Here is a 14,423-nt window from a genome sequence, read left to right on the forward strand (position 1 = left end):
GGAAAAGTTTGGGAACCCCTGGTTTGAGGGGTTGTTGAAGTTTTGATGGGGTTTTGTGGGGATGTGGATAAATCACTGTGCCAGCTTTATTAAGAAAGTGATTAGTTTCAACTTTTAATATTTATACGTAGCCCTTTGAACAAGTTTACATATAAAATGCATATCTTAGAAACACTTATGAAGGAAATTCATGTTCATTATCTCCTTTGCAGTGGAACCTCAATTCTACGTTCCTGGATTACATATTTTCCCACTTATAACTCCATTAAGCCTTGTTTCCATGATTATGAAAAACTAAATATGCTGACCAAGGCAGTAATTTATTTTATTAAAAACATAAACTAACGTAACGTTTCAACCTTCTAGCAAGGTCTTCTTCAGACTCTGTATCAAGTACAAAAGTAACCAGATACAACAAGAAGGGTAATATATATACACACAAACATTACTCCCTCCAGACTATTTAGAAAGTTGTTTGGATGACTTTCACTTTCCAACTTTACTTTCACCTAAAAGGCTAAACACAATTACTTCCATATAGAATGTGGTTGGACTTTTTAATCTCATGCTCTTTTCCCTTCATTTTTCTTCCTTCTCCTCTCCTCTTTTTCTCTTGTCCTTTCCACTCTTTCCAACATATTCTTCCATTCTTTGTTTAACTTCAGTCCCCCATTCCAGTTCATTGTGTCTTCTTCGCCTTTCTTCTCTATTTCCTTGGCTTCCTTCCATTTTCTCACTAGCATTCTCTTCTCCCTTCCTATTTGCTTAGCCTCATCCCACTCTATGTCATGTCCTGTTTCTCTCGTGTGTTTAAATATTGCATTTCTCTCTCTCTTAAGTCGTACATCATCCCTATGTTGTTTCAACCTGTCTTTCAGCCTTTTTTTCGTTTCTCCTATGTACACACTCTGACATTCTTTACATTTTACTTCGTAGATAATCCCTTCTTCTTCCTCTTCTCTGTTTTCCTTTTTCTTGTTAGCATTCCTCGCTATTCCTAAGATGCTTCTCCCTCCCTTCCTGTAAGTTTTAATTCCTGCTTTCCTAAGCACTTTGCATATCTTTTCTGTGGTCTTCCCCATACTCCTTATTCCAAACCTTCTCTCCTCTTTTTCTTTCTCTTCCAATTCTCCCCTGCCAGTTTTCTTACTTCTTCTGTTTATGTCCAGTCTATCCTGCTTCTCATAGCCATTCTTTTCGAGCTGTTTCCATAGGCTATTTATTTTGCCTTCTTTTTCACATTCTTTCATGCATATTTTCTTGATTCTGTCCTCCATATTCTTTATAAAATTTATTAAAAATAAAATAAATTTTATAAAGAATATGGAGGACAGAATCAAGAAAATATGCATGAAAGAATGTGAAAAAGAAGGCAAAATAAATAGCCTATGGAAACAGCTCGAAAAGAATGGCTATGAGAAGCAGGATAGACTGGACATAAACAGAAGAAGTAAGAAAACTGGCAGGGGAGAATTGGAAGAGAAAGAAAAAGAGGAGAGAAGGTTTGGAATAAGGAGTATGGGGAAGACCACAGAAAAGATATGCAAAGTGCTTAGGAAAGCAGGAATTAAAACTTACAGGAAGGGAGGGAGAAGCATCTTAGGAATAGCGAGGAATGCTAACAAGAAAAAGGAAAACAGAGAAGAGGAAGAAGAAGGGATTATCTACGAAGTAAAATGTAAAGAATGTCAGAGTGTGTACATAGGAGAAACGAAAAAAAGGCTGAAAGACAGGTTGAAACAACATAGGGATGATGTACGACTTAAGAGAGAGAGAAATGCAATATTTAAACACACGAGAGAAACAGGACATGACATAGAGTGGGATGAGGCTAAGCAAATAGGAAGGGAGAAGAGAATGCTAGTGAGAAAATGGAAGGAAGCCAAGGAAATAGAGAAGAAAGGCGAAGAAGACACAATGAACTGGAATGGGGGACTGAAGTTAAACAAAGAATGGAAGAATATGTTGGAAAGAGTGGAAAGGACAAGAGAAAAAGAGGAGAGGAGAAGGAAGAAAAATGAAGGGAAAAGAGCATGAGATTAAAAAGTCCAACCACATTCTATATGGAAGTAATTGTGTTTAGCCTTTTAGGTGAAAGTAAAGTTGGAAAGTGAAAGTCATCCAAACAACTTTCTAAATAGTCTGGAGGGAGTAATGTTTGTGTGTATATATATTACCCTTCTTGTTGTATCTGGTTACTTTTGTACTTGATACAGAGTCTGAAGAAGACCTTGCTAGAAGGTTGAAACGTTACGTTAGTTTATGTTTTTAATAAAATAAATTACTGCCTTGGTCAGCATATTTAGTTTTTCATTTTCCCACTTTATGCATTCAGTCCTCATGGTGCAAATAAAACTATTTTTTCCAAGATTTTATGTTTTCCTGCATTTTAGTCATCCGAAAAACGTAAAATTGGGTGTCCACTGTGTTTACTTAACAGATTTAGGAAGGCACACTTTTCCTTGTGAAACTTCATCTTATTTCAAATTTTTGTTGCAACATTTTCGTTGAACTTCAACAGTTATGAATGTTCAACATGAATGACCCTTTGGAAACGTAAGACAGTGTGAACAATGATTCAACAGCAAGATGTGCACCACATTTCAGTGCTACATTTCCACTGGTGGTGAGGGCCTCCCCGATGGCGCAGTGGTAGCATCATTGCCTTGTAATCAAGGTGTCCTGGGTTTGATACCTGGTGGAGGCATATAGTGGTTTGGATCCCACTATAAACTGTAGGTCCAGTCCCGATTAGTCTTACTGTGCAAAAAGTGCACTTAAAACACCAAATCAAATCAAACCAAACCACTGGTGGTGAAAATATTTGAAATAACTTTTCCATCAGCATTCACTTCCTCATAGTCTCTATACCAAGTTTCACTGCAATCCCTTGCTTTGAACATGTTCCAGAGGGCTCAGAGTAAAGGAAATTTAATTCTAAGTGCCACATTTCCACCTGGTGGTGAAAATTTGAATTAACTTTTCCATCAGCATTCACTTCCTCATGGGTCTCCATAGTCTCTATGCTATGTTTCACTGCAGCCCCTTGCTTGAAATGGGCTCCAGAGGGCTCTGAGTAGGGGACATTTAATTCTAAGCGCTACATTTCCACCTGGTGGTGAAAACTTGAACTATGTTTTTCATCAGCTTTTGCTTCTCCGTAGTTTCCATATCCTTTATACCATGTTTCACCCGATGTTCAAGTAGGGAAACTTGAATTATGACGGGGTGTAAGGGGTGCTCCTTCAACGTAGTGCACCCAATAGTCAACCTCACTTCCACATAGTACACCCTGGACTGCAGACTAACGAGGCTCTGGCGACTGGCCCCATGGCCAGTATAATTTTGTTTGTGTTGTCCTGTGGTTTGTCCTTATTTGTGCCGAGTGCTCCTTTACAGCCTCAGCTTTTAACGAGTCAGAATATTTTATGATTTTAGTTATGCAACGTTAGAGTTGTTATGTGTAAGGATAAGGGGCTGGACCCCGTATAATGTGACGGGTGCAAAATAGCCTTAGTGCTGACGCACCCAAAGTTTAATTTCAAATTCAAAAATTTAATTATGGCAACCTGGTATATGCTAATAATATTTTTCAAATTATGCTGATTTTATATAATGATGGCATAATTAATGTATTTTAAGAATGTGCGAGGAACATTTCCTTGAGGGCTCATGGTCACCTCCCTGGCTCCACCTTGTCACTGGAGTGACTCCACAGGCACCTCCTTACTACTTGCCCCATTAATTTGATCTCTTTCTTGTACTTTTCAGATCCAGGCCAAGTACGGAATTTCACGTCACAGGCAAATGGAAATGATCCTTCCAGTGTCGTATTACAATGGGAGAAGCCCCAGGTTGGTGCAGAATGTATTGATTCGTACAACATATCATACTGGCTTGAAGATCAACCTCAGAAACCAAGCGTTTCCAAAGTGTCGAATAACACCTCAGTTGTTATCATTGGACTTCAAGCATGTGGGACGTACGTGATGCAAATAGTTGGCATAACCAAAGAGAACAGTGCGGGAACCCCTGCAGAAATAAAAGTACCAACAAAGGAAGGTGGTAAGACAATGAACTTTTAACTGTTTTTGGCTTATGAAAGTCTCTCAAACTTATCTCACATTTTCTTGCATCTTTGTGTTAATATAATTTATTCCATTAATTTCCACACCAAATAATCAACGAAATACAGAAGCATAACTTAAGTTTTTCTTAATTCAAGCATTAGCATCATCAATAATTTTAACAGCAGCACTAATTATAATTAGTCCAATAAACCTCAACCTACAAGTTCCACTTTTAATTACACCAATAGGGGAAGGAAGGGTAAAGTGGCCACTCTAAGGTTTGATGACTTCTTATCATACCTTTTTAATCAGCGAAGTTATAGAAACATAGACCAATAGTAAGTATAATAACTTTACTTCCAATTTCTATTTTTTTTTTAATTCTTGTTGTTTAGAAATGTGCACGTTACTTTTTTAAAAATCGTACGAAGTGGCCACTTTGCCTGCCTAGGTTGGGTAAAATGGCCAGCCCCTTCCCATTTTACCTGCTTAGGTAAATGAACAAATCACATTGATTCAGAGTGTGTATTTAATCAACACAAGCTGAAGTAATACACATTAAGAATAAGTATTATGTTTTTTAAGTATTATCTTAAGTATGAAATCTTTACAAGATAAAGTAAATAGTAATTCGTAATCAATAGTCTATCAATAAGGGATTAGGTGTAGGCCTAGTTGCAAAATTCACACTCAAACTCCTCACCTTCTTCGTCACAACTGGCGCACTCTTCATGTGCCCACTTCAAACATCATTATGAATAATTATAGCTTTTTCTTCAATTAACCACATATCATGAATCCTAAGAATAACATCAGAGGATAATACCTGATTAACATACTTATCCATATATAATTGAATAACCTCTTCTGCCACCCTCTTGTCAATAAATAAATTATACTATATCCGAACTATTTATACCAGAATCCTCACCAATAAAAAAAAATCCCTCTTTATTTCAATACTATCACTAGGAGGCAGCGGCATGGCGTGCATTTGACCAGTGTTACCGCAGGTAACAGCAAAATGTAAAGAATTAAAAAGTTGTTTCAATAAAATGACAACATTGTTAAATTACTTCCACACCTCCTGCATGTTGCAATATGCAATAATAACTTTACCTTAGTTTACATATATGGTGTCCCACGTAAAAACCTGCTCACCTGTTCTGCATGGAAATGCATGCAGGCTGGTCTTACATGGAACACCCGGTATATACTATATAATAAAGTACACATATACATACGTATACATATAACTTTAATCAAATGAAAGTGATATATAATTCAATGAATTCTCCAATAACATATTGTATAATAATATAGGTATTCACCTTAGAGGTCAGAGAAAGCCATGGTTATACTCTTTGGAAAGTTGAATGTGACTTTAGTAGAAATTTGGCACATGTAAATTCAGTGAAGATAGTGTGCTTATAATTGCTTAATGGGAAAATTTTTGGTGAACAGATGGGATATTGCAAAAGAGAACAGTGGCAAATCCAAATAATGAAAGAAGAAGAAATTTTGAATATATGTTTCAATATAATTTTTGTTTGATGGAATGCAAACTTTGAAATAACCGAGTGGTATTACTGTTTTTTTTTTTTTATATTTCATGTTCATATTTTATTACAGTTTCCTACTTTATCCATTAAATTGTGTAGTTAATTTATTTTAATGATTCATACCTAAATAAAAAGTCCTAACATGACTAAATTTTAAAACAAATGTAAGTTATGAGTATATTCAAATACTACTTACATCTAAACTATGGTGGACCAGAGAGATGCTTGGTAGCTCAATGGTAGAGCATTGGCATGGAATCCGAAAGACTCAGGTTTGATCCCTGAATAACACAAAATTACACGAGTTTTCAATAAGTCATCTGGGTGCCATAAATTACAATTCAAAAAGAAAATGTTGCATAATTTCATATATACAGAATGGAATGGCATGTAGGTCTTGAAGGAAATGAGGTAGAAAGCAAAAACCTTTATTTGAAAGCAAAGGTGAAGTGTTTTACATGAAACAAGAGGGAGGGGAAAGTGTGTAGTAGCGCTGTTACAAAGTGAACCGAAACATCCAAGGTGCATGATGAGTGTCCGCAAGCACAACAGGATTCTAATGAGTTCTAAAACCAGACCAGATTATTTTTTCTAGCACAATTTACATTCAGTCCAAGTTGCATATTGTTTTATTTCAATACCAAGCTTGGATCATATTTAAATTGATCTGGAAGAAAGGTTCCAGGACAAAATTGAAATACTTTAAAGATAAAAATGTTATTTACAGTCCAGAACCCATTTATTCTTACCGAATTTATTTAAAATTCCTGGACCTTTAACAACCCCTGCTTCAGGAGCCAATGCATCCTCCCCAAGCACGTATGCACCTCTCCACACGATGTGGCATGCTTTGCACCAGGTTGTCCAGTCTACCCTGAAGGATACACTCCCATTCCTGTAGCTTTTGGAGAATCTGTGACAGCTATCTTCAAAAGTGCCCCTGCATTTTCAATGCTGTTGAGGTGGGGCGAATAAGCTGGCCATGGTTTGCCATCACAAGTAACCACCACTGTTGGGCCAACGTCAGTTTTTACGTGGGAAAGGTTGGATTTACGTTGTTTGGCAAATTGACGTTGGTTTTACGTTGGGCCAACGGTGGTTGCCAACCTTTGCCCAACCATGGAAACGTGAGTCAAAATCAGTTTCTATAAACAACTTTTTTAATGCTAAGACAACTTTCAGGAGAATGATGAAAATTCTAGAGTGTAAAATAAGTGACATGTAACAGTGTCTCTTTTCGAATATTTCAGTCACATCACATACTGGAAATATAATATGTATTCATTTACTCAGAGTTTCAGATAGTCTTATTTGGCCATATGAAAGTAGAAGCTATTTTTAACTTGCAGTCACTCACCAGTCCTTTGTCAGTTGACGTGGATGAAAGATGTGTTGGCAATTGCTTAATGTTTGTCTCTTTTGCTGTAATAGAAAAAGAACATTCTTACAGGTATTATTGTGAAGGTGGTTAAGAAGACTAAATTCAATGAAAGTTGGAAACCTTAGTAACTCTAGAAAGTTTTTGTGCTACCTATCACTTGAAGGTATGTTGCCTTGAAAACAATGATAGCATGTGACTGAGAGAGTGCTGTATATTTTTTTCTTTTTCATGAATAACTTGAACTATTGTTTACATTTGGCCTCACATTAAATTATGTATATATCAGAAAACAAACCTATCCATTCTTTAGTTTCCAGTACGTTGGGCCAACGTAGTAAAACCATACGTTGGCCTAACGTAAAAACCACATGTTGGCCCAATGTTGGAACCACGGCCAAAATCGTTGGCCAACGGTATGTTTTTGCGTTGGGCCAACCGTTGGCCAACCATTTTCGTACGGTTGGCCCAACGTTGGTCCAACAACTTTTGGTTACTTGGGATTGATTCTGCAAGTCAGGAACACAAAATGGTTATCACGAATACGGATGATATATATATGTATCATGTCTTAATAATATGCAACAATTATTTTGAGTACTGTATTTCAGTTTGAATTATGCACAAATATACTAACATTTCTGTATATTTTGTCTAGCCCCTGGAAAACCAAGAAACCTATTTTTCACGGAAGTTGGGCCAAACTTCTTGAATTTATCATGGGATCCGCCTGAGGAAAATGTTTTGTGCGTGCATCAGTACCTTGTGGAGATTTTCGAGATGCCCGAACAAATTACGCCTCAAATCAATCCGGTAAATCCAAAGGAAATCCAACCATCTGCTAGTTACAGCACAACTGACACGAAGTTCATTATAAGTGGTTTGTTTGCCTGCACCAAGTATTCAGCGAGAGTAACCGCACTTACACTAAATGGTACAAAGGGAGATTCACAGTCTGCTGTTCAAAATACAAAAGATGTGGGTAAGTCACACTATAACCAAGGATTGCCATGTATTGAGGTTTAGATAACATTGTTTTCGTTGATAATTTGTCTAGTCTGTCCTCAGATAGACTAATCAGGACTGGACCCACAGTTTAAAGTGACATCTGAACCACTGTGCCACGTGCCTCCACCAGAATCAGATCCCCTTTCTTGCAAGGTGGCAGTTTCCATTATACTATATCATAGTACAGTGTGTCTGGCTTAAACGTCAAATGAAAGAAAAATTCATACCTTGAGATGTAATTGAGATATTTCTACAGAGTTTAGTTCTACAAATAGAGTAAATCAATTTTTTTTTTCTGTGTGGTTGCTCCACACATATGCATGCGCATAACCACATTGTTTGCAAAATCACGCCAATGTGTTGTTTGCGGCAAGCATAAACGCGCCAGTAGCAATGTGGACTCCAAAACAGGTTTTCTGTGTGCTTGCTTTCGCCGAGCTGAAGTCTGTAACACTTGTACAACGTCGTTTTCGGCATGAATATCAAATTACGACCAACTGACAATGTTCCCATGTTTAAAGCTATTATGAGATGGGACAAATGCCTTTGGGGAAACTGGCAGCGTGCAGTCAATGTTGGGCCACCATACAAAGCGTGCAGTTTCAGAGTCTAGTGTTGAAGAATTCTACACATCCTTCCAACAAAGCCATAGGAAGTCCGTCTGATAAGCAAGTAGTAAATTACAGGTACCCAAGTCGACAGTACGTGATGTTCTCCATAAACGGTTGCGCCTACAGGCATACAAATTGCAGCTTTGTCAGAAACTCAAACCTCAGGACAAGCCACTGCGGAAAGCATTCACAGAAGAAATTCTTGCTAAAATTGATGAAGATTAGGCATACCTCGATTCACTTTGTTTTTCAGTTGAGTGTACGTTCCACACTTCCAGGAAGGTGAATAAACACAACTGTCACATCTGGGAAACAGAACCACCCGTGTAGTGAGAGAACATGAACGTGACCCTCCAAAAATAAATGTCTGGTGCATGGGCGTCCGCAGGATTTTTTCCAGGGAGGGGCAAGGAAGGTATTTTTTTCTAGGGAGGGCCAACATGGCACATTTTCCCCAATAATAGTGTTCATCCTTCAAAAAACATTTGCTTAAATTTGAATTTATCATGTTCGTGCAATAAGTAACACACATTATTGTGGCTGAAATTAAATTATATGTGTGAAATATGTAATTTTTGGTTGACTTTCGTTTTCCAGGGGTGGGCCACGGCCCCCCCTTGCCCCCCCTTCCGGACGCCCATGGTCTGGTGTGCATTGTTGAAGTACAGGGTTATAGGGCCATACTTCTTTATGGAGCGTACTGTTAATGGAGCAAATTACCTGGATATGTTGGAGTTTGTTTGTTTGTTTGACTTTGTGTTTTAAGTCCACTTTATGCACAGTAAGGCTAATCGGGACTGGACCTACAGTTTAAAGTGGAATCCGAACCACTATGTGCCTCCACCGGGTATCAAACCTGGGACCCCTTGATTACAAGGCGACGACGCAACCACTGTGTCATCGAGGAGGCCACTGGATATGTTGGAGTTGTATGTTGTGCCACAACTTCCTTGTGACGTTTTATTCCAGCATGATGGCGTGCCATGTCATTACACAGGAATTGTCAGAGATTTTTTGGACCGTGAATTTCCTGGGCATTGGATTGGTAGGGGTAGCCATCCAATTTCTTGACCCCCTAGAAGCCCAGACATTACGGCACTTGATTTTTTTCCTTTGGGGAAAATCAAAGTGTATCAAACACCAGTTTTTGATCTGCACCATCGCATTCATGCAGCTATCAACAATGTTATGCCTGCAATGCTGAACACATGGAGAGATATATAATACAGATTAGACATCTGTCGTGCCACAAATGGTGCACATATTGAAACATACTAGTTATGTAAATAAACATTTCGAGTTACGCTTTTTGTAGAACTAAACTCTGTAGAAATATCTCAAATTGATCTCAAGTTATGAATTTTTCTTTTATTGGATGTTTAAGCTGGACACCCTGTATTAGTATTTCCATCTAACTCCATACTATTCACCAAGGTTTCATTAGGAATAGACTGTTACGAAACTTTAACCAATAGTGAGAAAATGTTATACTACCATTATACTGATATTTAAATTTGTCAGTGATACCATCACACACATTTCTATATGCAGATGAGTGTGATTATATTTCTAAGCTATAAAAATCCAGAAGCATTACAATTTCAAATTAATAATATAGCTGAAAAATTAACATAATGATTATAAGAAAACAACATATGAAGCACAAATGAATAAATCAATATCATGCATTTTGAACCTTAACAAAAAATACCACAACTTTCAAGTCAATAGTAACAAATCCAATGTAACACAAGTTAGAAGCGCACAATTCCTATTATTGTGCATAAATTCAGGTTTAACATGGGATAATCATATTCATGATCTAGTAATTAAACTGAATCAAATCTGTTACATGTTCAGACCAATATGAAATACATATTATAAATAATGAAACACTCATGCTTTGGTAGTCAATAATATAAAGTATTAATTCTTCTTTGTAGCTAATCAGTGGTGATTTATTCACTCTATTTTTTTTTTACTTTTAACCACTGTTATTTTTTAAAAAAAGATTTACCTACGTTTTGGAGGCTGCCAGGTAGCGTGTAGTCTGTTAGGTCACATAAATGGTTGCCTAGGAGGATTATTCTTGGTGGCCTAGGCTCCACCACATCTGTCGGTCACAAGGACCTCTATATACAAAAAATTGCCAGGTAAGATTATGAGTGGCCCAGGCTCCACTTTGTCAGATGACCACGTCAAGGTCACGATCAAGGCTTTGTGTGGCACAGTTAGGTTTTCGGGGACTGGACTGTTACATGAATTTAGTTTCTGTGGATTTGTATTGCATGGGGGACATTTAAAGATGTATGCCTAAATGTCACGTGAATGTGTCGCGATCCTGCAGAAGCAATTCAATCTTTCGTAATTGTTTTATTAAGTGGTGATCACTGCAGTTCATTGACGAAATCACTCTTTTCCAAGTCTTTTGGGTGCGTTGCACCGCATCACCAATATGTATGCAGATGTGCCAGGTTTATTTGGACTTTTCATTGCACGAAGGTGATGCAATTGAAAGTTGTGTTCAACTCTCCTGGTGACGGGTGAATCTCGTGGATCACTTCTACTAGGGATGCTGCTCTAGGAATATCGGGTATCTCTTGGAGTCTCTAGATAGATTCATTCTTCTGGAAGTAAGAAGAAGCTTATTTGTTGTTTCAAGTAATCCACAGGAAGACTATCGTGGAAGGACGGACACGTGCTTATGCTGGTTGAATAACAGCAAGAAATCTTAATCATCTTTTGGAGATTGGAAATTATTGGAAAATCATTATTTGATGATGTGCTCATATTGTTTGTGAAATTAAAGCCCAGATGACAGAATGATCATTCCTTTTAATAGTTTATTAATAGTAAAAGTCAGGCATCGAGCAAACAAGCTTAAACTATGAATTTCAGAAAGAAATGTAAAGAATGCATAGGCAAAGTGATCAAACCTACTTCGAATGTGTTTTGAAGTCACTTGCCCAGGGTTATATATGGCTAAAACTTATTTGGTCGAGGATCCTCATTTAAAAGTCTAGTTTTTGGGATAATTAAATAACATTTCACCGATAGATAGCAACTTTCTGCATCCATCATGCTATCATTTATTAGTGCATGTTCTTTTTTAAATATTTTGTTTCATTTAGACCTTGTTTTCAGGCACAAATGGTAATTCTTTTAATAAAAAAATTAATTTATCCTTAAGCCTACATAGAGACAAAGAATAGCGCACCTTTTGCGATAATTCAGTAACTTGCGAGGTTCTCAATTTTGTGATAGTCCGTCATTCTTTGTTTCCTTAATTCACTTCTTCAATAGACATTTCTTAAGATCTGAAAGCGTCATAATACTTAGTGTTCCAGTTTAGTGCACTTGATTTCAGAGTCCCATATGTATCTCACATAATAATACACATGATTTCGTTAAGCATTTCATTTTATAAGTCAATCGTCATCAAATGTTAGCAAAACTTATGGGGGTTATTCCTGAGTAAACAAGAAATAATCAGACAATTCGATTGTAAATGGTGGGGAAACAACTTCTGATGTGGGCAATTTTCCAATGTAAACAAGTGGAATAAAGATTGTCACAGAGCTTATTTTCTTATAAAAGATCGGATGCAAAATGTATCACTTGACATTTTTGAGTGATATAGAGAAACAAAGGTACTTAGAAAAGATTGGCAATTTCCCAGATCGTTTGGATGAAGATTTACGGAAAAATAGTAATCTTTTCCAAGACAATGTTGATCTTCTTCCAACAGTTTCTGCAGGTTGAAATAAAGCTTACATAAATTATAAACATTGAAATACTTCAATTTTCCAACAGTAAAATATATAATTTTCTGACATTATATAGACAAACACAGCCCCTTTAATTTTATCATATGGCTTAGAGAGAGCATGGTCAGAAATTTTTGTAGGGGGTAAAGACCAGGGCTAGACTCTAGTTTACGTCCTTCTTGCCCGTTTACAAAACCGTGCTAGCAGACAGCCAGCGCTCTGGCATCCGTAGGGTAAGTAAGTTTTTCTTTTTACACGTTGTCACTAACCATTCACGGGAATGCCTACGAGGTTAGGTTAGGCCTTTTAGGTTAGGTTCCATTAGCACTCATTTCACCCCTAAATATGTGCTTCATCATCGAAAAATGTCCTCAGTACGTTCAATCACGCATATCCGGACAACATCGGTTTTTCTCGATTTTCTCCTCCAGGAAATTTTTTCTCGGCTTGGGATTTACTTTGTTGAATTCCTTATAAAATAACCTTTCTAACAATATATGACACGTATTCCTTAGGAAAAGGACGTAAACTAGAGTCTTACAAAGACCAGTAATAGAAGTAGAATAGTAGAAATAATAATAATAAAAATTACAACTGTTATACATTTTATACAATAAATAATTACTAAACTAATGAAATAAACAAATTTTATTCTAAATTTATTATTTATTTATTTATTAATGTTATTCGAGTGCATATCCAGCACAACAGTAACAATATTGAAATGTGCAGTTATTGTAGTTTATTATTAACTTTTGCAAGTGTCATTCAAGAAAAGACTTTAGAAGTTAGTAAACTTACTAATAAAGTTTACATTGATTACATTAAATTATAATTTTTGGAATTCTTGATGATTATAAACAGTTTCAATTTTTAGATATAGTCAACACATGTGCGACACGTAAAATATTTTCATTTGAATTACTCCGGTGATGTAGTGTCGACTATAGAGCCCATTCCCTCGTACTTGTGTCCAGTCTTTTCACTTTACTGCCTGAATTCACAGATTTTTCCGTACCGGATCAGTCTGAAAACCATGCATATATACCAGAGAAAAAATATTTGTTCTCAACCTCGTGTTATAACCAAGAGCCACACATTGATTGTCACCTTTTCTTAAGACACTGCCTTTACACCTTTGAACTCCATGTTACTCTATTGAAAATCGGAAGTAAAGTTCCCGCCCACACCAAGGAAGCACAGAAATGTAAACGTCGGGTGAATAGCTCCCATACGTTGCTGTTCATTCTTATTTGGTTTCTGATTAGCCAATAGGCGGTACTGGACTATAATGTGAATTAACTGAACTTAGAATGGCATTGGTTTCTGTTTGATTAGATATTAAGCACCTGCAGAGGGGTTGGAGATATGTGGAAAAACTTCATACAATTCAAATTTTGAAATTGTAGCATGAAAGCATGGATGAGGGGGTGCCGTGAAAGACAGCAGATTAAGTGCCAATGCAAATTATCGTAGTGGTGAGGATGCTATATAAGAATTCTCTAAACTGGGGAAAAGCATCACACACCTTTCCTCCGTGAGAAAAATCTTGCAGGTGGCCTTAATTAAGCAAAAAAAACATCCAATTATAAGCATGCATAGTATATTGGTAAAAAAGAAGACCTGCATGTGAGGTTTAAATGAATGGAAACTAATTACAGCCTACTAACTGTATATTCTGGGGATCTCTTTGCAAACATTTATAAGATTAATAAGATGTCAAACCAACTAAGTTCATTCCCTCTCTCCTCTCTAAGTTCATCTTAAAGTTTTATTCACGAATATAGTCACAAGTGGTTCTCAGTTGTAGTAAAATTAGGAAAATGCGAAGTTTCGTTGCATAGAAATAAATGAAATTTAAATAATTACTATTCCATTACCTATGTAGATTATGCTTTTAAATGCCTTGCAGTATTATAATTTGCTCGGTACCATGAACAGAGGATTACCCATAAATATTACCACATTAAAATTATACCTTTTTTATTCTAAAGAAGAAATTGTTATTTAATAAATTTGCAACCATC

At 36.7% G+C, this 14,423-nt stretch overlaps 1 protein-coding gene across 2 annotated transcripts in view; it reads left to right on the top strand.

The window, feature by feature from the left end:
• Window positions 1–14,423, top strand: part of Ptp52F (Protein tyrosine phosphatase 52F) — a 209,097-nt gene that overhangs the window by 117,057 nt on the left and 77,617 nt on the right. For both annotated transcript variants that reach the window (XM_083129556.1, XM_083129555.1), the window contains exons 5-6: window positions 3,772–4,065; window positions 7,669–7,992. In XM_083129556.1, the coding sequence (XP_082985682.1) occupies window positions 3,772–4,065; window positions 7,669–7,992 (618 nt within the window). The remainder of the gene's footprint in view (window positions 1–3,771; window positions 4,066–7,668; window positions 7,993–14,423) is intronic.

This window comes from Lepisma saccharinum, chromosome 10 (genome assembly GCF_977018435.1).
Source record: "Lepisma saccharinum chromosome 10, izLepSacc3.1, whole genome shotgun sequence".
NCBI lineage: Eukaryota > Metazoa > Arthropoda > Insecta > Zygentoma > Lepismatidae > Lepisma > Lepisma saccharinum.